This window comes from Catharus ustulatus, chromosome 28 (assembly GCF_009819885.2).
Source record: "Catharus ustulatus isolate bCatUst1 chromosome 28, bCatUst1.pri.v2, whole genome shotgun sequence".
Classification (NCBI taxonomy): domain Eukaryota; kingdom Metazoa; phylum Chordata; class Aves; order Passeriformes; family Turdidae; genus Catharus; species Catharus ustulatus.
Genome location: NC_046248.1, coordinates 2,950,291 through 2,977,331, shown reverse-complemented (window position 1 = coordinate 2,977,331; position 27,041 = coordinate 2,950,291). Strand labels below are relative to the sequence as shown.

At 48.5% G+C, this 27,041-nt stretch overlaps 1 protein-coding gene across 4 annotated transcripts; it reads right to left on the bottom strand.

The window, feature by feature from the left end:
• Window positions 1–621: 621 nt before the first annotated feature.
• Window positions 622–25,275, bottom strand: LOC117008196 (beta-galactosidase-1-like protein 2). 4 transcript variants are annotated; one of them, XM_033081860.2, is made up of 20 exons: window positions 25,177–25,275; window positions 22,230–22,289; window positions 20,887–21,084; window positions 20,678–20,746; window positions 20,307–20,402; window positions 18,800–18,908; window positions 18,458–18,550; window positions 15,891–15,972; window positions 12,889–12,953; window positions 11,053–11,137; window positions 10,436–10,573; window positions 9,759–9,839; window positions 9,474–9,580; window positions 8,966–9,112; window positions 7,625–7,696; window positions 6,774–6,855; window positions 5,566–5,653; window positions 3,683–3,797; window positions 2,698–2,814; window positions 622–1,356 (listed from the first exon to the last, which is right to left on the bottom strand). In XM_033081860.2, the coding sequence occupies exons 1-20, from the start codon at window positions 25,257–25,259 to the stop codon at window positions 1,270–1,272; spliced, it is 1,974 nt and encodes a 657-aa protein (XP_032937751.1). In that variant the 5' UTR covers window positions 25,260–25,275; the 3' UTR covers window positions 622–1,269. The 4 variants fall into 4 exon arrangements, with proteins under 4 accessions (XP_032937751.1, XP_032937752.1, XP_032937753.1 ...); XM_033081861.2 differs by having other exon boundaries at window positions 6,774–6,852; XM_033081862.2 differs by lacking the exon at window positions 22,230–22,289.
• Window positions 25,276–27,041: the final 1,766 nt, after the last annotated feature.

Below are 27,041 nucleotides of genomic sequence, written 5' to 3'. Positions count from 1 at the left end.
GTGGCCCTGGGGAGCAGAGATAGGTGTGACCAGACCTGGCCAGGATGGAGTGTGCTCCAGCTGCACTGTCTGTTCTCAGTTTTAAACAAACTGTATTTAAATTTGTTAAATAAAACGATGGTTTCTAAGAGCCAGAATAGCCTGCACCTCCGTTACAGACACAGTCTGGTGTTTCTCCCACAGTCTGAATCCTGCTGGTGGCACAGAAAGCAGCGACTCCTTGGAGGTTCTGAAGGATTCACAGCTCAGGTTTGATCTCTCCCTCTCCCTAAGGAGGCTGCAGCTCCTCTGTGCCTGGAGCTGGTGAGTTAAAAGAACGTTGTGTTTACCTAAATCCCGAGATTCTCTTTAGAGGGACAAAAAGAAAAAGGAAACCAGGCCCCAAGATCCCAGAGCAGCTTTAAGGAGAAAGCAGGGATGGGTTTTTCCACTTGCAGTCCTTTTGCTTCTACCCCAGACAAAATCTGATCCCTGCTCACTTTCCAAGGGGGAATTTCATCTTTAGGTGCTTCACTGGTGGAGAGGGAACTGCAGGACTCACTTGTTCTTTTCTCCTCCTTGGAAATCCTCATTTCTGCCTGGCCCAAAACATGATACATTTGATAGAATACAAAACACATCTCACTTTTTAAATTCTTTTTTTTTTTCCTTTTGAGAGAGAGATGACCTCCACAGTAAAACTTAGTGGGGAAAAAAAAAAAGCTGAAATTAAAAATCATTTGGACAACCACCTTGCCTTCCAACAAGGGAACACATAATGGCCTTTTTGCAGAGACTTGCTAAAATCTGCCTCAAAGCACACCAAAATGGTTTTCCACACCTGATTACTCACATGTTCACCAACTGTTTTCTCCCTACCTAATTATAAAATCAAGGAGGCCAGCAATAGCACATTGTGAAAGTCCCTGGAAAGCTGAGCTCAGCTTTCAGTTCAGATGGCTTCAGTTCTTCCTCTCTCTCCCTCTCACCTGCCTCCAGCACCTTTTTACTCCCCCACATCCACCAGATGGTCCAGAGCATGCGCAGCCACCCGGGCTGGGGGCTCCTAGTCCAGGGAGAGGAGCTGCTGCATCCATCCATCCATCCATCCATCCATCCATGGAACAAGGGCCCTGCTCCTCTGGCTGTCCTCTCCTCTGAACTCGCTGCCAGAGGGCAAATCCTTCCCCTGGCTCTAGTGGAGATTAGCATGCCCAAGTGCTGAGCCCTCAGGTCCCCAGACATGCAAGCAGGAATGCTCAGGATGAGCCAACCATGGGAGAGCAGCTCTCAATCCACGTACTGGGTCCGTCCTAAGTAAGGGATGTCCACGGACTGGATGATGCGGCCGGCCGTGCGCTCCTCAAAGATGACAATCTGCACAGGGACAGAGAAAAGCCCTTCTTACAAAGCCTGGGGGGGCTCAAAGTATTTTATGAGGAGGGGAAGGAAGCACCATGTAAAGAGATCAGTGTGGGTACGAACACAGCACGTGGTGCAGGGATGAAGCAGCAGCGCATCAGGTTTGTCTTGGTTCCTAACTGAGGCAGAGCTGTGAGGTTCAGCTGCCATCCTTGGCACCATCCTTGGTGCCATCCTTGGCATCCCTCCATGGCTGTCAGAGCCAGAGCCAGCTTTAGAGCAGCACCTTCCCTAATTTTCACAGATCTTAGGAGATAGCACTGGCTTTCAGCTAAAGGATACAGTAATTTCATGATTACAAGCCGCACCTGATTATAAGCCACATGTTACAATACAGGCTGTGATCAAAGGTATCTATGCTATCACCATCTGTTGAGGGTGGGGCAGTGATCCTGATCTCTGTGGGAGATATTCTGCTAATGGGCATCCATTGAAACCAGCTGGGGCAGTGTTCTTTATCTCATGGGATATCTCCTGTTCATGGCCATGGTTTATAAACCAGGCAGGGCATAGTTCTTTATCTTTTCACAGCCCATCCTTCCTCCAGCCAGTCATTTTCTGCTCATGGCCATTGAGTCCCACTGTGGCACTGATAAAATTACTGCATCCCATTGGGAGTTGCTCCAGCCAGGGGGAAGAGCCCAACATTTCTTACCAAGATAAAAACAGAGGTTTTGGGACACTAAGGGAGCCCCTTTCTCCACTGGACTCCAGAGGAAAACCGGATTTCTCCACATCACCACTGGAGCTCCGGAGGGAAACTGCACCTTGTACAGGAGCACTGCTCCAGCTGAGCCACATCTGTCACTGCAGGAGGATGCAGCCACCATGGAATGGGACTGCTGCCAACACCCTGCCTGACGGGTGTCAGGTTGTACTCTGACTGTGTCAGGGTTTGGGGTTTGTTCTTTGTAGTGCTGTATTTCTATTTTAATTTCCCTAGTAAAGAACTGTTATTCCTAATTCCCATACCTTTGCCTGAGAGCCCCTTGATTTCAAAATGATAATAATTTGGAGGGAGGGGGTTTCCATTCTCCATTTCAAAGAGAGGCTCCTGCCTTTCTCAGCAGACACCTGTCCTCGAAACTAGAACAGCAACTTTTCGTTCTTTGTCCATATATAAGCCGCACCTGATTATAAGCCGCACTTCGGGTTTGGACCAAAACGTCAGTCAAAATGGTGTGGCTTATAATCATGAAATTACTGTAATAGATATCCTGAGCATGCCTGGCTCTTTGGGACAAGGATCTTGAACAACCCCAACAGGCAAAGAGCAATCCCAGCAGAGCCTCTCACCTCGTTGCCCCCTCTCCTCAGCCAGGGCCCAGGAAGGTAAAGTGTTTCCTGAGGTCCAATTTTCCAGTATCTTCCCAGGTTCTGCCCATTGACAAACACCACTCCTTTCTCCCAGCCCTGGAATCAAGGCAGAACACAGAATCACTGATGAGCTCTGCTGCCTCATTAGCATCCCCACAAGAAACCAAATCTGCTTTCACACTTGCATCCTTTCCAGCCACTTTCTGCAGGTTTTCTGCTTGTTTTCCCTGTGCAAATCCCTGCAGCCAGGAACATTTAAACAAGCCCTGTTGAACAGGAGTTATCCTTAATGTGCTCATTAAAAGGATAAAACCTGAAAAAATGTGCAATTTGTGATTTGTGCTTGGACAGGAGATTTCTTCCCTTTGAACAGACAGGCCTTTATTCCTTCTCAAGTATGGAATATCTGCCCTCACCTCTTCCCAAGTGACAGAAAAACTGAATTGCTGCTGGCTGACCTGATTTACAACAAATATAATTTTCCCAATGAATGGGAAAGTGAGCAGGACTGTAAGGCAGGGCACAAGGTTGGCTGTAAAGGAGGGAAATCAGAGGAGGAAGTTTAATAATATTTAAAATCTCATCTGAAGTTCTATGCAGTCTCCCACAGAAGGATGACAGGAATGCTACAGCCACAAAGAAGTGACTCTTTCCATGTCACACTGACGAGGCAGGAATAAAACAAGGCCCTCCTTTATTTTCTGTGCCCATTACTCCTCTGCAACTAGAAGACAGCATTTGTATGCCAATAAAAAAAGACTGAAGTGAGCACTGGTAGCTCTGCAGGGTCAGTTTTCTCACAGGACCTCTCCAGGTTGAACAGAATTACCTGGAGGAGACTGTCAGACCCTCAGAATCATTCTCTAAGAGAGAGGGGGAGGCTACAGACACAGAAATCAGCCAGACCTGTTGCACAATTCTCTCTAACTAGCTTTTTAAACCTTGATTAAGAACCAGGACTTGCCTGCAGCTTCAGGAAGGTGTCCTGTGGCTGCTGCTCTATCCACAGCCTCCCGCGGAAAAACGCCGGCCCCACGAAATAATCCGGGACCGTGCTCCAGCCAGACACGTGCTGCAAGCTGCAAGAGAGGGACACAGGGACACTCACACAGGGCACAGGGGCCACCTGCCTCTGTCCCCACCACCCACAGCCCTGGCAGGCCAAGCTGGGCTACAAGAAGAGGGTACCTGGGGCTGTCACCTCAATGGGAAATGGTTTTCACAAGAGTGTGTGGTGACAGGACAAGGGGAAAAGGATTCAGACTGGAACAGAGCAAGTTTAGATTGGATATTAGGAAAAGATTATTTCCTGTGAGGGTGGTGAGGCTTTAGCAGAGGGTATCCAGAGAAGCTGTGGCTGCCCCATCCCTGGAAGTGCCCAAGGCCAGGTTGGAGTAACCTGGGATAGTGGAAGGTGTCCCTGCCCATGGAGGGGTGGGATGAGAGGATCTTTAAGGTTCCTTCCACCCAAATCATTCTGGGACAAAAGCTCTGCTTCATGTTGGTTGCTGAGGATCCTGCAGATCTGCCAGGGTGCTTTAAATGTCTGTAGCTTGATAAAGGAGACTGCAGAACTGACAGGACTCAAAGCAAACATCCCTGCCACAGCTGCTGTCGAGGAACACAAACACACCCTCCAAGTGTGCAGTAATTAGGGGAAATCTGCCATTATTTCTTACCTGTGGCAGCAATTTGGGAGCAGGGCACAAGCAGAGGAGGAAATAAGGAGAGCAGAATCGCACAGAAGCCTTGAGCTTCTGTCAGAACATGTTCCCTCCAGCCCTTACAAACTGCATCTCTTGGACTCAGGGAAGTTATTGATCCAGTGCAGCCTGGCTGCTACTGAATTATTCAACTAAAAGCCTGTGACAGCTCCTTTCACAACACTCCTCTCCCTCCTCCCCGAGGGGACTGTGAGCTGATTGTGTTTCAGTGCTGCTGGTCAGCAGCCAGGAGCTCAGCCTGGTGGTGACTAATCTTGCTTTTGTTTGGCCATGGCAGCTCACTTGCTTTAATGCTCCTCACTGGAAATATTCCTCTAACACCCTGCAGTCCAAAAGGCTGTGAGTTACCCCATCAATAAGAATCCTTCAGGTAGCCCCTCAGCACGTGGTAAAACTGTCCTCAGGCATTTCAGAATGTGGACTTTTTTCCTTTTAAAAGCCATTTTGGTTTAATGTGGCCTCTCTCTCTCTCTCCCCTACACAAAATGGGGCAGCTGTGATATCATGGGGGATGCACATAAGTTGCTTTCTGGTATTAAAAACATCACTGAAAAGAGTGTCTCTGGATTGTGGCCAGAGTCCATAGGGCATCTGCCGCCTGAAACATTTGCTGAGGTTTTCTGTATGTGCTGACAGAGGCTCTTCAACATCCCCCTGCTAAATTTCCTTCCTTGAATTTAAGCAAAACAACATAAAAGAGAGGGAGCCATCTGGATTGTTAATGCACTATCAGTAGCTTTCTAGAATTAATCCATCCCTTGCCAGGCTGAATTACTAAATATATCAGCCAGATTGGTAATTTCCAGAAAGACCCAAAATTTCCACCATGTGGGTGTGAGGGGATCCTTGCCTTTGGGTAAGCCTGGCTTTACCCTACCTGATCCAACCCTGCTGCAAGGAAACCTCTAAATCCTGCACAGTGGGATTAGATTTCTCCCTAGATGATGGTATGGATCAGCTGGCACCAGTTCCTGCACTATTTCAGGCAAAATATCAGCAAGGAACTTATCAGTGCAAAAATCCACCTCCCCACTGTTACCTCAGGTTGCCTCATTTAGCTGCTCCCTCTTAGACCCTGAACTGCTGAAAAACAGGTGGTCTCAAAAGTCAAAATCCCACAAACCTCTTCATGAAGGCAGGTTTCATCTCCAAACTGTAAATCTTGAAGTTCCTCAAGGGGGTTTTATTCAAGAAGACATCACCAATTAAGCCTGCAAGAGCAATGGGGGCAATGAAGAGCTGAGGAACAGCTAAAGCTGATGGATTTTGCTATTTGAATCTGAGGAGCAGCAGGAGATGGAAAGCAGCCACGTTCTGCAATGGAATTAAGAGTCCATATGGTCCCACTGTTCATGCAGATTGAGTGAGGAGCAGCACTCAACTCTGGCCTCTCCTTTCCCTCAGCTCACCCTCCCAGCAGAACACACTGGGATGTGCTGGCACAGCCAGCACCTGGGGCTGCTGGGGTTTAGGGAGCTGACCATGCACAGATTTTTTTGAAGCAGTCAATCCCTTCCCCACCAGCACAACATAACTGAGCCAGCATCAATGCCCAGGGCTGCTCCAGGGTTTTCATCCCAGGATTTTAAGGCACTTCAGTAAGTCATTCACCTTTAGCACCCTTTGGTTCACGTTGCTCTCCCTGAAGCAGGTAAAGCCTGGGTGCTAATTCAGCCTCCTAATCACAGAACTGCGGCTGCCTAGGCAGCACTGAGCTTTATGCAACTTTTCTGCACTAAATAAAATCAATACAGTCACATGCCTAACTCCATTAATCTATTTTATAGAGCTTTTGCACATAGTTCCCCACTAAAATAGAATCAACCCCTTCCAGCTCCACCACTGTGTGTGACAGGCTTGAGCATTTCAGTCAATTCTGCTCAAGGGGATGCAGTTCCCTCCTCCTGACACTGTGTGAGCTTTTAAATGCTGTGATCCTCCAATATCAACCCCTCAAGGGAAAAACACAGATTAAAAAAGGTATTTTCCTTCCCTCCCTGTGAGGTAATATGCTCACAGAGCAAGAGAAAGGGAGCTGAGCATCACCTAGGAAACCTAGAGCAGAGCAAGATTCATTGATAGCCCTGGGTTTAGCTAAAATAAACCTTGGTGCAGGGCACTGAGCAGCCACTGCACTTCCTCTCAGCACTCCACACAGGGGCTGAGGATGTTTTTAACACATTCCCTCCCTCACCCATTCCCCACCAACTCCCAGTGCTGAGAGCTGTGCAGTGCCCTCAGCTGGTTCTGTCCAAAGCACACAGGCAGTTGTGCAGCATTTGCACTCTGAGAAGTCTCTGGGAGAGTTTGGGAGCTCAGAACCAAACCCACCTTTCCTCTGCTCGTTCAGTGCCAGCCCGTAATTCACTCGCCCACGGTTCTCTACCAGGAGCCTCAGCTGCCTGAAGCCCTGCTAAAAACAAACCAGGAGAAGCATCAGCTGCACCAGCAGAGGTGCTCAAGGGGGGAAGTGGCACTGCAACCTCTGGCAGCTGCAATTTATAAATTTCCTTTCGAGTTGTCTACTGCAAACAGTGAGGAACTCGCAGTCTTTGCACAGATTTTTTTGTTGATTTTTTTTTCACTCTTGAATTTTTAATTCCCATTTTGTTAGCAACCACAGAGCCAGAAATGGGAGTTTGACACAGGACAGGCTTGTGCCATAAACTCCCAAAAGCCTTAAGAACAACCAGTGCATCCAGCCCTGACCTGCTCCTACAGCCACCACAGCTCTGCTGAAATGTGCTCAATCAATACTGGGTGTTCTTAGTGCCAGCTCTGCCAGGGTAAAACTGCTCTCAGACCTAAAGAGAGACATTCCCCCTCATTTAATTTGAGACCCAAAAGCCTCCAAAGCCCCTTAACACCTGCTTTGTGCTAAGGAAGGTGAAGCCTGCATGGATTTATTCTGCAATAACAGGGTGCAGGTACTCAGTGTTGTGGCTGTGGTAACAAGGCTGGAAAGTTTTGTGCAGCAAGGGCTACAATAACTTGAATTTTCTCCATGGGAAAGAATTCAGGCCCCACTTTTCAATCACAAATGGTAATTTGGTAGTGAAATCCCACTATTTGTGTCTGATTAGGGTACCAAGCTGGCCTGGGTTAGGAGGAGGTGCCTTTCTGAGACTTCTCCCTCTTTGGTGATCTTGTTATCCACACCCTGAGCAATCCCCTGGAGTTACCTGTCCCTCAGGAATGGAGAGCTCCACTGTGTTGTAGTCCAGCTCCCCCACATACATGGTGTTAACAAACACCTGCAGAACAGAGCACAGGAGACCAGAGCAACTGCTCATCAATTGTCATAATCACATCACTCCAGCTGGATTTGGGGAGGAAACTCCACTTGAACCTACAACTCAAGTGTCCATAACTGTGCCACTGTCAGCACAGGTGGGAATAAAATAATCAAAATATTCTCAGAACATTCAACATTCTGATGTTTAAAGATGCTGTAAGTTTTAGCAGACTGGAACCGGAGATTTACAGTAATTTTACAATTATAAGCCACACATTACAATACAGGATGTGATCAAAGGTATCTGTTCTATCACCATCTGTTGAGGGTGGGGACAGTGATCCTGATCTCTGTGGGAGATATTCTGCTAATGGGCATCCATTGAAACCAGGTGGGGCAGTGTTCTTTATCTCCATGGGATATCTCCTGTTCATGGCCATGTTTTATAAACCAGGCAGGGCATTGTTCTTTATCTTTTCACAACCCATCCTTCCTCCAGCCAGTCATTTTCTGCTCATGGCCATTGAGTCCCACTGTGGGACTGATAAAATTACTGCATCCCATTGGGAGTTGCTCCAGCCAGGGGGAAGAGCCCAACATTTCTTACCAGGATAAAAACAGAGGTTTTGGGACACTAAGGGAGCCCCTTTCTCCACTGGACTCCAGAGGAAAACCGGATTTCTCCACATCCCCACTGGAGCTCCGGAGGGAAACTGCACCTTGTACAGGAGCACTGCTCCAGCTGAGCCACATCTGTCACTGCAGGAGGATGCAGCCACCATGGAATGGGACTGCTGCCAACACCCTGCCTGACGGGTGTCAGGTTGTACTCTGACTGTGTCAGGGTTTGGGGTTTGTTCTTTGTAGTGCTGTATTTCTATTTTAATTTCCCTAGTAAAGAACTGTTATTCCTAATTCCCATATCTTTGTCTGAGAGCCCCTTGATTTCAAAATGATAATAATTTGGAGGGAGGGGGTTTACATTCTCCATTTCAAAGAGAAGCTCCTGCCTTTCTCAGCAGACACCTGTCCTCCAAACTAAAACAGCTACTTTTCATTCTTTGTCCATATATAAGCCGCACCTGACTATAAGCCGCACTTCGGGTTTGGACCAAAATTTTAGTCAAAATGATGCGGCTTATAATCGTGAAATTACTGTAATTAGAAGTGATAAGGGTTTGGGGCTTAGCTGAGAAGTGGAAAGATCTAAAATTTCATGATTCCCTCCCCTTTCCCTGCCTCTCTGCCCAGACCAAAGCATTTCCAGGGAAGCTGAGTGAGCCCCTACCTGTGCCCGGTCCCGGACGTGGTCCCTGGTGTGCAGGTGGCCCCCCCCAAAAATGACAGTCTCATAGAGCACATATCCATAGGGCTGCCCAATGCTGTCGTTCAGCTGCAGATTCTCCATGTTCACAGGCAGCTCTGACTTTATGGGCTGCAGGGGAGAAGCAAAGGGAACATCAGCAGTGGTGTCTCACACTGACACACCCTGTAGAGGCAGCTCAAGGCAGGTGTTCCAGGCTGCCACAGGTGAGAGCCCCTCAAGCTCTGGTCCAACCCAAAATCCCTCCAAAAAAGTACCAAAACTGGAGCCAAGGACTTGCAAAAGTGCAATTCCAAGAGAACAGAAGTAGCAGTGAAAAAGGTGAGATAAAAGATTTTCTGCTTTGCATATCCTTGGCAAAAAAATCCCCAATCTCATCCTTGTGGGATGACAAGGCAGAGCACAAATTGCCTTCTGCATGTAAAAGTTGATGTCTTTTAGGTCTGGGATGCATTAGAAGAGGTGTCACTACCTGTAAAAGTGCTGGCAACACATCCCAGAGAGAGATGTACTGGTGCAGCAGGATGGCACCATAGGAGGCCTTGCTTTCAATCATGGGGGGCAGAGGAAGGGGCTGGCCTGGGATGCAAAAAAAAAAAAGATGGATCAATTATTTCAGACAACACAAATTCAAGATCCCTCCAGATCTCCTTTGGTCCTCCCATCCTTAATTCCCAATCAAGCAGAGCCCCAGGGCTGCAGCAGAAGGGTCAGTTTAAATAATTCCCTAATTCCACAGTGCTGGGTTTGGAATTACCAATGACCATGCTGAAGAGTTGTCTCAGCTTGAAGAATTTGGATGTGTAGTCCCCAGCCTCTGTCAGCACAGCATCATAATCTGGAAAAGCAGAAAAGCAGCATGTGTTTTAAAACATAAAGCAGCTCTGGGATGGCTTTGTGCAAGAAATAAAAGCTCCAGGCACAATTTTCATGGCATTGTCTATAGTATGGAAATCTCTACACTTTAATCTGAGTGAACATCACTAAACAGCTACAAAATTCCTTAATTTAGAGAAGAGCCATTCACACTTTCAGAGATCTAATTTGCACATATCCAGAATTTCACACAGGATAAAGTCAACAATTAACCATTTTAACCACGGGCTATTGGGATGAAAAGAGATTTATGGTACAATTTGACTTGGTAAAATTAAAAAATGGTGTTGTGGATCACCACCTCTCCCTGGAAAAAAGAAATATCAATTCATCATCTGTAACACCTCTATTTACAATTCAGAATAAGGGAATCCCCCACTTCCTGGAATGGGTTGGGAATTGGAAATTTTCTTAGGCAGGAATTTACTTGTGAGCTTTGTCCTACCTCATCTCTCCAGGACAATGTGGTTGTGCTGATCACTCCTCAGTGCTGCTGGTGACTGCCACCAGCCCAGGGCAGTCACAGCTGCACAGGCAAGGCAGTGACAATAAACTCACCATAACTGGTGACATCTGACTTGTACTCATCAGCTTCCAGAGCCCCGTTCATGAAGCCAAAGTTGGTGCCTCCATGGAACATGTAGAGGTTGATGGATGCTCCTGTTTTGAGGATGCTTGCTACAGTATTCACCATCTCTGCAAAAAAAGGGCAGTGCCAGGGAGGCCACAGAGCACAAATCTGGGCCAGGAATTCCAGTCAGACGTGTTCTCTCATTCCTGTGCAATCACAGTGATTTGTGCTGTGATTTGCATCAGGAAGAGGCAGCGCTGATATCACAGTGATGCATTAACACATTCAAATAATCCTCTCCTCCAGGTGAAAAAGGGTAAAGCTCATGGCCTCCAGCAGGAATTTTGCTTTTAAGAAGAAGAGTTGCAAGGAGTCCTCAGTCAGACTCCTAAAGGAACACACTAATGACCCAATTACAAAGACAATTGCAGGAGGATGAGAGTCGTTAAAACAGTCTCATACAGCTCTGTTTTCACTGCTCTGTAGGTGCCCTGGGGGTTTGTTATTTTAGTGGTAGCCTTCCAAATGAGCTTTTAAACCAGGGAGAAGGTGCTGCACTCCAAAAGGGCTGAGATTCACCACAAGAACAGAGTTTGGTGCTCACCATCTGCATCAAAGACATAGTGAGGGCCTCCCCAGTTATCAAACCACCCAGTCCAGTACTCCATCACCATCTTTGGCTGGTCTTTCTGTCAAGAAAAAACAGAGTTAAAAATGGATTCAGGGCAGTCCTGCAGTCACCCCTTTTTTCTAGAGAATTGTGGTGAGTGGCTTTACAGGAGTGTTTTCTTTTCTAGGCACAGACAAAAAGGCACCTAAGGAGCTCTGGGCATGTGAGGAACAAGAAACTGTGGGCCAGCAATGCCCAGAACAGGCAAGCAAAGCTTTGTGCCTCTGCTAGTAACAAAGCACAAACCACAGAGCACACAATCAGGTGCCATCAAACATTTCAGGATGCTGCTGTTTGGGAGAGCTGTAGCAGAGGGCCAAACCAACTGTCAGTGTTTAGTTCCTGCTAGAAACACACATTTATAAATGTCTGCTTATCTGCCACGCCACTGCCAGCTGAGAGCTTGCAGGTGCAGGGCAGCCAGTGCTTGCCAAGGTACAGCAGCAGACCTGAGCTGCTTTAATGCCTTTTTAATGCTGCATATGGTGCTGGCAGGGAAGATTTTGCAGGAATTAGGTCTTCATTAAAGGCTCTGCAATTGCTTCCCATTTGTCAGTGCCTGCCAGCTCCCTGAGCTCCTGCAGGATCCCTCCTGTCCCCATGGAATGGGCAGGGCAGTGTGTGTGCTCAGCCTGGCTGCCCCTCCAGCCTCCTGGGATTTATTTCCAGGCAGTTTTGCCCTTTGTGTGACAGGGGTTTTGTCTGATGCCACAGGAATTGGCTGAGGTAAGTGGCATTAAAGAAAATCGTGTTTCATTAGAAAAAAAACAACTGCCTGCAATCATCTCAACATTCCAGCCCTTGCAAACACATTTAATCAATCTATCCCCAGTGAACTGGTCACAGAAGGGATTTTATCACCTCCTGGAACAAAACCCCACAATAAGGAAAAGATAAAACAGCTTTATAACCCCTACAAACACTTCCTGTCTCAAAATGAGAGTGGCAAAGGAGGAGCTGCTGCTTTGGAGGGAAGGTGCCACCTTCTGTTCATTTGCAGGGTTAGGGGAATTTTGGAAGACATAAAGGAGGTGAAAGCACTTCCAGCAGAGCCTCTTTTGCCAGTAGAGGAAAAGAAAACAAACGAAAGCTGGAGGATTGAACATCCAGCATGCCAGCAGGGCTTCCCTCCACAGCCAAGGGAAGAGGTGAGGAGAGAATTGATCAGGGCTGGGGCAGATCCAAGCAGAGCACAGGAAAAGAGGACACAGGGTGTAAAGAGACAGATAACCTGGCATTAACCCCAAACTTGCCATGCCCTCATCACAATCAGGACACTGTTCACACCAAGTGTTCATTAAGCCTTAATTAATTAATTAATTCCCTCCCTGATGCACACCTCTGGCACACAAAGGGGTTAAAAATGCTCAAGTGACACACTAAAACTTCAGCAATCTAGCCTGAATCTACCATCACAGACACACCATCAGCAGTTTGCAAAGGGCATCCACAGCACCAGGGTGAGAGAGTTTGGGAAAAAGAGGATGGAACTTGAAGAGAGAGGTCTGACAGTTGTGCACTGGGATGCTCTGGGCACCAACACTCAAAGAAGTCTAACTCCTATCAGCTAAACACAGGGCACAGCTGGATTAAAAGGCTTTCAGAAGGTGCTGGATAACAGGATACTTAAATCCTCCTTCCCTGATTCCAGAAGGATTTGGCCTAGTGAGAAGGAAAGCCCCAAACCAACACACAAATCCCAAACAGAAAATCAGTGCTTCACTTCTAGTGCTGGAAAATATGAATGAACAAAGTGTTTCTGCACTTTACCTGTACTGTGTCCAGGTATTTCAGCAGCCCAGGCTCCAGTTTCTGGAAGTTAACAGTGGCCAGTGCTAGTGGGAAAAGAAAAATTTGTTAATTTGGGCTCATCCAAAACGTCTTGGGGAGCTGCAACACCTTCTGAACCCCCAAAATAACCTCCCCAGAAATTCCCCATCAAAACGTTCACTTGGTATGCAGAATCCAAGTGAACCACAGCACACAGTGGAATCCTCCCAGGCCATCTTTCAGCTCTAATGTGCAGAGATATTAGAGACAGAGAGCATCAGAGCAGCTCCTGGGGTGTCACCAGCTCTAATTAGAGCCTGTAAAGCACTTGGAGATCCTCACTTAAAAGGCACCACATAAAGGCAATCTTATTAGAAAGTCCTGTCTGGATGGCACACTGCTCTCCCAGGCTTCAGCTGCAGGAATTCCTTCCCAGGCAATATCCTAGAGCTTGTCAGGTCTGTGGGGGTGAGCAAGAGCAACCACAGGACAGGAGAACCACAGAGAACTGCAATTGGAAAAGCTCTTTATGCCCATCTTCATGCTCTGCAATGGGAACACCTGCCTGCAGGACAGCAGACACTCATCTAGGATCAGTGTCCCAGCCCCTGGCATGCATTTCAATAATTTCTGTATCTCCCAGCTGATATTTCTCTCTGCAAACACAGCAGCGATGATGTGATTCGGAATTAAAATTTGACTTCCAACAAGAGAGCTGGTATCAAACCCAGCCCCAGTTGTGTCAGGCAGAGCACTTCAAACAGAATATTTACAGAAGAAAAAGTTCATTTCTCACTATTTATACCTTGATTTTAATAGGCTGACCTATGTAGTGCGCTGAGCTGAAGAATTCAGCTCAGAAAACACAAAAGGAGAACAAAACAAAAGGTGGATTTAGCACTGATGGAACACCTTAGCTGGCAATTCTGAAGGAGGAGATGCCCAGCTCTGCTTTTCATGCAGATTAACAGCACACCATGGAAAGAGAACCAGTCCCCAGAGCCTTATTTCTCCTTCTCATGGATGTTCTTCTCACACACACACAAACACACACACAAAGCATCCCACCATGGTCCTTCAGCCCAGCCTGGAGGGACAGCAGCTTTGTCAACCAGAAGGGCTTCAGCAGATCAGCCTGGGATTCTTGGAATCAGATTGGTTTGGTGTGGATGATACAATTCCTCCAAAGCCATCTTCCCCTGGCCCCTGGAACTTGCTATAATAGATAAGGTCTCCTAGATACCAAGGCTGAGCCAAATTCCTTCAGAATTTGGTCACTCTCCTAGCACTTCGGAAGATAATTGGTTAGAAATTAGTTTGTGTAATTGGTCAGTTCATCTTTAGAACTTCTCACTTAGATTGGATGCTGTTCTTTGTATAAACTTTTATTGATTGTAGTTTGAATCCTCCCTGAACCTATAAATATGATTCTGAGAGAATCCTGCCTGACCACCCTTCACATGAAATAAAGATTCTTGTGGAAATCATCAAGTAAGGCCTCTGGTCTTTCTCTGCTGGCTAAATCTGAGCTTTCTGAGAGATAGCTACATGTTAGCACTCTCTGGTCCTGGCAAATACCACCAGGGACCGAAAAAGAAAACCACAGTTTGGGATGGAAGGGACTTTCAAGCTCATCCCATCCCACCCCCTGGAAGGGTAGGGACACTTTCCACCATGCCAGGCTGACCCAAACCCTGTCCATGGACACTGCCAGGGATGGGGAGGGGTTCCTGCCTCTCCTTTAGCCCCTTCCTCTGCTCTCCCACTTGGAGCCCTGGTTACCCCACACATCACATCAGTGACAAACAGATTGTTGTGACATCCAAGAGGCAAACTGGGATCCAAGAGCTCCCAGCAGAACATGCTGGAAAAGATGACTCTGAACAAAAAGGAGCTCAGAGGCTGCAAACATTCCCTGAGGAGATGAGGGATTTCCACACCAGTCCTTCTGCTGGCAGCTCTGTGGCAGGCAGAGAGTGACTCTGTGTGGTCACAACTGAAAACTGCTGCACACCCAAAAAAAAAAAAAAAAAATCCAAAATACAAGATCACCGTGCTGGTGAAAGTCTGTGACTTCAGTTCATGAATTTATCCCTCTCATACTGACATGGAAAAGCTAAAGGAGGGAAAAGTCTTGCCCTTTAATCATCTCCATGCCTGAGACTGGAAATTTAACATTATTTGTGACTGAGTGATAACAGGAGCACTCAAAGACTGTACCCTGTAAACACTTAAAATTTGGAGGAGCAGTTACACCTCAGGCAATGGGCAGGGACAGGGGACAGAGCAGAGGCCAAGGACAGAGTAAATCCCAGCTGAAATGACTGAAATTCTGAGAATCAGTGCCCTAAACAGTCAGATTTAGGGCTCAGTGAAACTCAAGCAGCTGCACCTCCATTTCTTCACAGGAAAAAATGAGGAGGGTGCTAAGCAGCATTTTAAAAACTTATTAGAATCATACTTTATAAAAGAGAAATTAATATCCTTCATCTGACACCCTCCTTTACCCACCTCAGGTTTTACACCCCAAAATAAACTTGCTGAGAAGATAATGCTGCTCCACAAACTATTGCTAAATTTACTGCTTAAATGTAAAATTCAAAATCAAGGTTTTAATGGTCCTTTTTTCTTCTCTTTTTAATTACAAAGCATCCACCTTAGGAATGAGTTATTACTGTTAGTAATTGCTGAGGAACTTGTTTAATAGATCCTGAAATGAAGCAATAAATAGCATTTTCAGCCTTGTAGTCTGGTGGAACATTTAGAAATGCTGGCTGCTGCCATCTCTTGACTCAGGGGGAAGTACAGATGCCCAACCCTTCACACAGTGTTACACTTTATGTGAAAAATAAACCACTCTAAACCTTTCTGGGTTTGTCCTGGCTGCACCATCCAGCCAAGGGGTCCCTCCTAGCACAAACAGAACCCTTAGAGGGTGAATTAAAGTCCTGTTTTCCTTCCAAAGCCACATCCCCAGAGCCCACAGCCCTCCAAGCACTCACCTCCCTCCACCAAGCCAAAGGACAGCCCATTCTTATTGTCTGAGGTCATCAGCAGCTCCACAATCCCTCTGTTTAACAGGGCCTAGGTTAAAAACAGCAAAAACCACTCTGTGTTAACAGGGTTTAGCATTTCCCAGGATATTAAAGCACTAAAGCATAAAGTAACATCTTCTGTGGGGACAGCCTGCAACTGGCAGTGCCTGGTAATGAGAAATTGTCCTTGTGACACCTCCCATTCCTCCTCTCTGCCTGCTCTTCCTAGCTTAAAGACAACTGGAAAATCTTATTTTGTTTTAGAAAGCTGGATTGGTTTCTTACTGATGCATCCAACTTCAGGATTTTAGCTTCTGAGATCAATGTAGTAAATAGCTTCATTGCTTTCATCAAAAGAGGGATTCAGGTGGAAGGAGGAAAGGAAAAGCACTGAGTGCCTGACAGTGGAAGCTGAAAAGAGGAAAGAGCTGATTTTCCAAGGAATGCCATCACAGCACAGCTAAGGTATGAATGTTATTCAATAATCAATGATTTTAGTGATTCCTCAATATCACAGCAGTACAGGAAACAGCACTCCAAGGTTTCAAAATCCACCTGCACACACAAGGTTCCTCCCAGCAGGATTGTTCTCTTGCAGCTGGTTCTTAACAGAACAGTGGCTGACGTTTGGAGGAGACATCAGGAAACCTCAGTTGGTAATTACCCACTCATTTCACTGTACCTGCACTGGAAGTCACTCCTGCAGCTCCCAGGAGCTCTGAGAGCAGGGTTCAATCCCTTCATCTAAATTACTAACTGTGAAATGTGATAAAGCCCTTTGCTGATTGTCCCTGCCTGCACAAAGAGCACACCTGGCCATGGCACAGTGTCAGCAACACAGAGCCAACAGACAAACCCAACCCAGAGCCAGGACAAACTGGTGACTTTCTCAACCCATCACCACCAAATTTATACCTGAGCACATGCTGGATTCAGATAAAATTCAGCTGCTGAGGGAACTGGAATTTCTAACCAATTTTATTAAGCTAATTCTTTGAGCTTTGCATTAATGCTAAGTTTTTTCCCCTCTTTTTGAGTGTAAATGCAGAATGGAAGAATAGCAGAGCTGGCACACATTAAATGCCTCCCAGAGTGCAGCAGAGGAGCAGGAATAGAAGCTCAGTTCTGTGTGGGAAGGGTCATGTCAATACATCCTTCCACTTTTAGAAAGGCACCCAAGAAGTGAGGGAAGAACAGGGATTTGAGGTTCTGTGTGAGTTGTGGGTGTTTCTTAAGGAGTTTATTAATTCCAGGAAGATGCAGCTTGGTCACAGATGCTAGATGTGAATGAATCACCTTGTCACAAAGCAGAACAAAGACTCAGAGCCCCACCTCACACCAGATCCCACTCCAAACAAACCCTGCTTTCCCACATTGTCACTATTCTATACTGCCTCAGATGCAAACTGCACACAACCCCAGAATATGATGAAACAGCACTGTAAAAATACACCCACAGGCCTGGCAGGGGAATCTGTCCTGACAAGTCTGCAACAGCACAAGTTTTTTCCTCACTGAGCCATGAAAAGCCAGGCCAAGCTGCAGGCTGCTCAGACCCCAGAGTCCCTGTGTCCCCTTCATTTAGGGCTCTGAAAAGCACTTGCTTGGCATTATTCTGATTTGTTTGTATACACACTTCATATTTAACCTTGTAAGCAGAGTTCAATCACAGCATGAGATGGAGCTGGTGCAGGAGCTGGCACAGCCCTAAGGAGATTAACACTCCTGCCATGGGTTTATTTGTTTGTAGAGCCTCTGGACACCTTGAGTAATGGGACAACCTGAGTTTCAGGGTGCAGCTGGGGTACCCAAAAGATTTCAGAAGGATCCCATAATCCTGTAGCAGAACAGCAAGACTGGACAGGTGACTGCCCTGACATGCAGCAATACCTTTAAGCACTCTGAAAAGAAATCAAACAACAAACCCTGTGAGACACACTGCAGATCTCATTATCTGCCTGCCCTGCACTAGTGCTGGGGGCAAACAAACAGGTCAGACTGTTGTGAGATCCAGCAGGATAATCCAGCCTCCCTGGGCACAGGCCAGCTCCTCATCCCTGACTCAGGGCAGCCAGGGCACAGTTTAATCTCTTTTTGACAGGGGTAAAGGAGGCATTAGGCAAATTAACCTGCCAGGTGCTGAGCCCCAGATTACACAAGTTGAGTATTGTGCTGGTGATTTGTTCACATCAACTGTTCCCCAGCAAAGTCAACAAAGGGAAACCTTTATCAAATATCATCTAGATAAGGCAAAACAGGAGCCCCAGGTGAGAGCTCCTTCAATACAGGGCAGCTCTGCAATACAGACATTCCCCAGCTCCCTGTCACCCTCTTCCCTGGAAGACACAAGAACACAGATTTATCAACACTGAGAGGGGCATTGCCAACTCTTCCACACCTCGAGGGAACATCCAAGGAAACATCAAGAGTCTCTCAAACCACACTCAAAAGTAACACAGAAAAAAGAAAACACTGCAGGGAAGGTGATTTATGGGAGAAGTTGACACAGGAACAAGTAAAAGTGCCACCATTACCATTTTGACATAGGCCATGTAGTTTGGGTCTTTGGCATAGGAACCATATTCATTCTCCACCTGCACTGCAATGATGGGACCTCCTTTCTTGTACTGTGGGGGACAAAAAGGGACAAAGAAGGTGTTCACCATGATTTCCAACTAGCTGGCAGGAAGGATCCAGCATCAGATGGACTCAGCACCACCCTCCCATGCTCCCAAATTTACAGAAAACTACAGCCTGTGCTGATTCCTGGAGCAGAACTGGTACATTTGGTAGTCTCACCCTGCTGCTGTCACACACAGCCCACACTGCCTGGGCAGCCAGTGCCACCCCTGGGGAGGGACAAGGATGGTGCTTGCCTGGAGAGGGACAACAATGCTCATCAGGCGATCAAAATAAGCGTCCACAGCTTCTGTGAAGCCCTTGTAGGTTGTCCTCAGCTGCATCTCAGGGTCCTGCAGCAGCCAGCTGGGAGAAAGCAGGACAGGGAATGTGTTAGAGACTCCTGGCCAGTCAAGCAGAGGTGTTTCACCCACTGGCATCAAGTCCCACCTGGGCAGGGAGCACTGGTGTCACCCAGCAGAGCTCCCAGCACAGCTGTGACACCCTGAGTTGTGAAGGACACCACGTGTCCATCACTCACTCGTAAATAAATCCAGGCTCCAATTCCCAATCTCTTCTTTTTGTTCTGCATTTCAGGCCTAAATTCATTTCATCACCTCTACCAATAATATTTCAAGGATTAATCTTAGCACTCTGAAGTGAATTCCCTGCATTCCCAAGGGCACTCTATAACCAAGTGCTCCTTCAAAAAAATCCCAATCCTTTCTCAAAACAAAGATTTCTGTAATTGTTCCCATTGTTTCTGCTGCTGATTTACAAGGGTGGGTTCTGTCTGGAGTTAACAGAAAAAAGGGCAATTTGCTGAAGAGCAGAACAATATAATGCTGCAACCATTTAAGGGGAATGAGCCTGTATCTTCCTTTTCTCTGCAAAATGAGGCCTTAACTAATACCCTGAAAGACTCAACTCTTTGCTAAATGTAGCTCCGTGGACTTTAAAAAAAAAAATCATCTCCTCTTTAGAAGAAAAATGAGAATAGTACTGTTGCTCTTTATTAGAATTTTTTATCTGTCTGATAATAAAACCTCACATGGGTGATGTGACAACAGCTGACAACAGATGCACTTCTCATAATCTAATGTAGAGGTGGCTTCTGCCTCTGGTCATGAGGAGCTCTGCTCTCAGGAGTGAGTCCCTGACACCTCAACTCTGATGCCAAAGGCAAGAGAAAAGTTAAAAACAAATCCCCAAGTATCTCCAGTGAGGTTTGTGCTCTGTGCAGGTGAGGAAAACAAGTGGTAACCTGGCACTGGCTGCACTGGGGAGCCAGGCAAGTCCCAGTGCTCCCAGAGCCTCCTCCAGCTGTGTTCTTCAGGGGAAAACACAACAGGAGGCTGGAAAAGTGGTGGGGTTTCATTACTGCCAGCTGTATAATGCAGATTTCCAGTAGGACTTTTAAAATGGAGCTGAGATGAAGCCAATTCTTACATCAAGCTGCAAATTCTGTTCATGTTATGCAGAGTCAAGGTGCAACAGCAAGATGGGCTCCCCCAATTCTATTTTTTTTGCTGTAACCATTACACCATAAAAAAATTGTTTTAAACACTCAAAGACAAAAACAATAGAAGTCTTCCATAAGATAATGAGTATTCACCTGCTTTGGGGACACATAAAATAAATATCCCCATCAAGCAGCCAGACAATGCAAAGCAATGCCTTTGAAGGAGCCTTGGCTGTGTGATCAGGAGCTGGGGATTTGTTTGTCCCTAATGCTTGCCTGAACAGAACAATTTGCACACTCACCTGGGCAGACCCCCGAGGTCCCACTCTGAGCAGATGTAAGGTCCAGGGCGCAGAATCACCCACAGTCCATTTTTAGCTGCCAGGGAAAGGAAGGCCCTGGGGATCCAGACAGAAGAATGATTGCCTGCAGAACCCCCACTCCTAACACCCCAATCACCACTGAGTTTAGGTACCAAAGTAGAAGGCAATTGCTTGATGAAGCACTATAAGGGATTGATTAAGTTCAATCAATCAAGCAGAAGGCAGGGGAAGGAACGAGACCCCACTGCCTGACCAAGGCACATCTAGAAATAACATCTTCACTCAAACAGCACACACCCCCTCCCCTCCAAACAGGAGTATTTCATAACAGAGCTGGCTGTGCCACACACCTTAGATCCAGGTTTTTACTGAAGTCAAACTTGCCCCTCTCCTTTTCGTGCAGGTTCCACGGCACGTACCTGAAAGGCAGAGCGAGGGCAGTGGGGTGAAGGAGGAGGTCAGAGAAAACCTGTGTCTTTTCCCACAATAAGAAGGATGGAAACACACTGTCATGGCCCACTGGAATGAATGGCAGAGTGTCTCTGGTGAGCACACTTACGTGGTGAGGGTGTTGAGGCCACAGGCTCTCATTTTCAGCATGCGATCCTCCCAGTACTCGCGGGGCACTCGGAAGTAGTGCATGGAACCCCCGAAGATACGGAAGGGCATCCCCTCCAGCAGGAACTGGGACTTCTCTGTCTGCAAGCCCAGGGTCCTCCCCCACAGCCCCAGAGGGGTCAGCTCGCTCCAGTTAAACCTGGAAGGGAAAAGGAGATGTGTGAGCAGCCAGTCCTGGGGAAGGAATGTGTTCTCTTCGTTGTGCCTCACCCAGCAGGGCCAGCCACAAGCCACACTCCTGGCCATACAGAGCACAGAGATTGTTCACAAGGCTCTGAGCCATTGGGAAATCTTCCCAAATGTAGATTTAAATCCATTTCACTGGCTGTTTCCCCTCTGAACCCCCAAGCCACTGTGCCACACTCTACAACTGACACTGCTCAGGCACAGAGCATGAAACCCCCTTGCTGGAATCATGGATGGGCAAGTTTTCACTCACAATACTCACAAACACTTCCCTAACTTACAGCATTCAACATCTCCCTGCCTTGCATAGGATTTCCATGCTGATATTTTTGCACGGCTGATTTCCAGATCCATGTTCCAAAAGCAGCTGCATCTCAACATTGCCACCCCAAATCTCTTGGGGACTCTGGTATCTTCCAGCTCAAAGCATGGAGAAAGTAAAAGCCCCTCACTTGTTCCCTTCTCCTCAATTTAATGATCCCCCTGGATTATATTCATCACCCAGGAGAGGCTAAATCACCTGTCACCACAAACTTACCTCTGCCCACATCTCTGTTTATATTAATCCTGAAAATGTTATTTGCCAAAAGAGCCAGAGCCACAGGGCCAGCAGCTCCTCAGCTCTTACCAGGGTGAGCACTCCTGCTGCCACAGCTCCTCTTGGCTCAGCTCCTGCACTGCTCATGGCCCTGCAAGCTCCCAGCTCACTTTGGCTGAACCAAAACCCAACAAGACACAGAGCAGTGTCACTGCCTGCCTCAGCCCACCCCAGTGACACAGCTCTGAACACACACACAGTCAGACAATGGCAGCTTGTTCCAGATGTGAGCAATGAATTCCCAGCTCCAGAAAGCAAGAAGGACCCACACATTTGGGAGGAATGTCACAGTGAGAGGAGAGAGGAACCTAAGCCTGCAGCTGCTGCCTAGGCTATGGGTGAAGCAGTTGTTAGCAGAGGGTGAGGATGCTCAGAGCTTGTGGTTTACAGGGATCACTAACCAGCAGCCTGCCCGTCCTCTGACAGGACAGGGGGATAAAAGGAGCTAAATCTAAGCTTGCAGGGTACTGCACGGGCTGGCTGACAAGCTCAGAGGGTACCTGAGTAGCACAGCATTCTCACAGGGCTCTGAAACAACCGGCAGCAGGCAGGGGTAATACCTGGAAAAGGAAGCCAGATTAGATATTCACTGCCTCACACTGATTGTCCAGCCAGTCACAGAAACAGAGCTGAGCAGGGAGATTGGTGTATCAGAAGGTGGGGAGATAACAACAGTCCATGATAGTGCAGCTCAGGTAGGAGCAATGAGTACAGAACACCAGTCTGCCACATGTAAAGCATGAGTAAGAACAGGACTGAAAATGCTCATCTGCAGAGAAACACAGCCAGAGAATGATGACATGAGGCTGGGAAATGGCAGCACTGCTCCCAAGGAACTGTTACAAATTTCAGCAGCAGAGGAAAGAGTTCTCAGACCTCAAACAGAACATTCCATGGCCTCTATGCTGCTAAATTACAGATTGTAACTTTGGCAAAACAAACCAGCAGTTACAGCTACTTCTATTTTAGGTGGAAAGCTCAATGGGTCTGGAGATGCAGAACTCCAGTTTTTGAAGATTAGGTTGGAAAAGAGTTTCCAAGTTGTTTCTGAGCTGGGTAGAGCCCTAAGTTACCCCTGCACACAGAAGTGCTGCTGACTGGTGCCAGAATGAAGGCTGTGCTCAGGAAGCACACACAGCCAGATAAAAATAAACTAATCACTTAAGATCATCTTCTTAATCCTGGGCATAACTCACCTGGCACATTCCATCAAGTTTCCTACTTTAAAACTCCTCAGCTCCAGTGTTTTTTCTCCCCAAGAAGGGCTGGTAAAGCTCCCAGGCTCCCAATATTTTCAACACATTATCCTAAATACCCTGAAATCTACACTTCTCATTAGGATCTGTTTAAGTAACTTCAGGAAGAAACATTTCTGTGACTCAGCAGAGTTCATCCTGTTATCCTGAGCTGGATTGCCAGAGTTTAAAGTGCACTTGGGCTCTGTACTTCCTCCTGAGAGCAATTTATAGCTCCCAGGAGATTTTTTTTTCTCACGTCTTTAATGACAGAACAGGTTGCAAATAATGTAATATTTTTTTACTTTGTTAAAGGTTCTTTGTCAACCTCAGTGGCCATCCCTGGGAGTGTTCCAAGTCAGGCTGGATGGGGCTTGGAGCAGCCTGGAATAGTGGAAGATGTCTCTAGCCATGGTGGGTGGGACTGGGTCATCTTTAATATCCTTTCCAACCCAAATTCTAGGATTCTGTGATTCTGTGATTTCATCTCTGCTTCAGGGAAGTCTCTTTTGAAAAAAAACAAAAAAACAACCAAAACAACTATTCCATTACCAACTAACCCCAGAGCAGAGGCTATGAAGTTGGATTGGGTGAGTTAGTCCAATAAAATGGAATAAGCCTTTGTAAGATGGAATTTGAAGTGCAAAATACAACACATGGAAAGTCTGAATTAACTTCTGAACCAACCAGCCACGCTGTTCATGCCTGTGAAACACAAATGTGGCTCAAGTCCTCTCTGCAAGAGAGATTTACCTTTGGTGTTCAATCAGCCCATATCCAGCCCAGCTGGGAGAAAAAGCTGGTGGAAAAGAAAACAGCCAAAGCAGGGGGAAAAGCCATTAAGTTCTTTGCTGATGCTGGAGGATGTGCTTCAGAGGACAAGAGACTTTGCTGTTAATCCCTAAGCTCCACTGAGACCTCCAAGGGCTTTGCTGTTTATTCTGGGCCTCCTCTGGCCAGGGAAAAGTGAAAGCTCTGAGCTGCCCCAGCTCGCTGCCCTGCACAGCCCCCGTGCTCACAGACTGCGGCTGAGGAAACGCTGCAACTTTGTAGAACAGTTTATACAGGGAGTTATTCTGCATACAGAACAGGGCGTTGTGGATACATACTTACAGGAGACAGATTCTGTGCCTCCATCAGATATCAGTTTGCAATAATCCAAAGAACTCAGGTGGCACAAACCCAAGGCCAGCTGTGCAAGAATTTTGCTTCTAATTATGCAAAGATTTATTAAAGCTTTTTTTCCATAGCTCTGAGGATCAGATTTGCTTCCGGCTATGATTTTAAGAGCCTGCTATAAAACATCCAGCTGGCAAAAAATAACTATTACATCTCCATACATATCCATGTGTATTCCTGTGTATTCTCCAGCATGTCATGGGAAAGAGCATCTCCCCCAAAATGAACGTGATCTAAACCACGTGGGATTCAACCTAGAAGCTTAAAAACTTCTTGCTGCTGCTGGTGGGCTACAGAGGAGCAGCTGCTGGTCTGGAGTGTGAAACAGGACCGGCAGAAGGAAAAGAGGGAGAGGTGGGCACGGGCCATGGGTACCACACTGCTCCGGGGACACAGAACAGGGAGAGCCAGCCCCAGACCAGGCTGGGAGAGGGAACTGGGAGCCCGGAGCTGGGTTCCATCTGCCGGGGCGATTGATCGCCAAGCGCATCACCCATCAGCGCCGGATGATGTAAAGCCTCCGCGAGCCAAGGTCGGCAGGAGAGCGTGAGCCGAAGGCAGAGCCTGATTTATGGCTGGCAGGGGGCTCTGCATATCGGGTGCCACGTTTATTTAAAGCCCCGGACGATGCGGGCACGGCGCTGCGTTACCCCGCGCTCCTTCCCACGCTCCCGTTCCGCTGCAGGAATGATGGGAGCGGAGATCTCCGATGGGAAAGGACGGGATTTACCGAGCCTGCTCGCCCGTTCACTCCCCGGCAGCGCGCGGGAGGCACGGCATTAATAATTACATTAATAATTTCACTAATAATTACATTAATAATTACATTCATTCCGTTAATAAACCTTTCTCCCCTCCACCGGCGCCGCCGATTCCATCCATGCGCAGTTCTCCCGCAGCCAGCCCCGCTCCCCCGGCGGGGCCTGCGCCCGGTGGGGCAGCGACCCGCGACCCCCGCCCCACGCCCACCCCCGCCCGGCCCCGCAGCCCCGGGACGCGACCCCCGCGCCCCCCGCCTCGAGCCGGGTCTCACCTGCGCAGCAGCAGCCACAGCACGACGAGGAGCAGCGCCACGGCGCCGAGGCGGCGCTGCCGCCGCCCCCCGCACGGCCACATGGCGGAGGGACCGCGGCCCCCCGAGCCCCCCGAGACCCCCGGGCCCCCCGGGCCCCGAGCCCCCGACCCGCCCGGCGCGCCCCCAGCGCGCGCCCGCCCCGCCCCGGCCCCGCCCGCGCGCCATTGGCCGCGCCCCGCCCCGCGGTCACGCCCACCCTGATGCCCCGCCCACCCTGAGGCCCCGCCCACCCCGCCTCCCATTGGCTGCCGGAGGGGCGCGCGCGCCCGCGGGGGCGGGAACGGCCCTGGGAGGGTCCGGAGCGACGGGGTGAGGGGATGGACAGAGGGAATGGACAGAGGGAATGGACAGACAGCATGGACAGAGGGAATGGACAGAGGGAATGGACAGACAGCATGGACAGAGGGCATGGACAGAGGGAATGGACAGGGGGCATGGACAGAGAGCATGGACAGGGGGCATGGACAGAGTGCATGGACTGGGGGAATGGACAGAGGGCATGGACAGAGAGCATGGACAGAGGGCATGGACAGAGGGCATGGACAGAGGGAATGGACAGACAGCATGGACAGAGGGCATGGACAGACAGCATGGACAGACAGCATGGACTGGGGGCATGGACAGAGAGCATGGACAGAGAGCATGGACTGGGGGCATGGACAGAGGGCATGGACAGAGGGAATGGACAGACGGCATGGACAGGGAGCATGGACAGGGGGCATGGACAGGGGGAATGGACAGAGGGCATGGACAGAGGGCATGGACAGACAGCATGGACTGGGGGCATGGACAGAGGGCATGGACTGGGAGAGAGCCCGGACAGAGGGCATGGACAGAGGGCATGGACAGAGGGCATGGACAGGGAGAGAGCATGGACAGAGGGCATGGACAGGGAGAGAGCATGGACAGAGGGCATGGACAGAGGGCATGGACAGGGAGAGAGCATGGACAGAGGGCATGGACAGGGGGAATGGACAGAGGGCATGGACAGACAGCATGGACTGGGGGCATGGACAGAGAGCATGGACCGGGAGAGAGCCCGGACACAGGGCACGGACAGAGAGCATGGACAGAGGGCATGGACACAGAACATGGGCAGAGGGCATGGACACAGACCATGGACAGGGGGCATGGACTGGGAGAGAGCCCCGGGAAGGAGCTCGAACAGGAGCACCGGGAGAGGGCCAGAGGGAGCACGGACAGGGAGCACGGACAGAGAGCTTGGATTGAGACCCACGGGACAGAGTTCGGACAAAGAGAGCCCAGGCTGAGACCCCAGAGAGAGAACCCCAACAGAGAAACCCTAGGAAAGGATCCCACGAGAGAGCCCCCCAGAAGAGAACCTGCACTGAGACCCCAGGCAGGGACCCGCGATAGAGACCCCGGGGAGAGACCCCAGACAGAGACCTCGGGCCAGAAACTCCCAGAGAGATCCTGGAGAGAGACCTTGGACAGAGAGCCTGGCTAGAGACCCCTCCCTGCCAGCCAGAGACCCTTCCCCCTGCCCAGAGACCCCTTCCCACTGCCCAGAGACCCTTCCCAGCCCCAGCACATCCCCTAGGCTCTCTCTTTGAGGTGTTTATCTTGCCCTCACTGCCCTGTGGGGGAAGTTCAATGTTCAATAAAGCAATGGAGGGGATGTTCAGGGCCTGCTAGCAACAGTAAAAACTGAGATCAAACACGTGGAAGGTGTGGAATGAGGTGGGTTTAAGTCCCTCCCAACCTAACCCATTCCATGACTCTGCTGCTAAGAGCAGCTGGCTGATCTGAAGGGGTTAACAAAAGACATTACCTAAAAAGCCCTCAAGCAGAACTATTTTGCA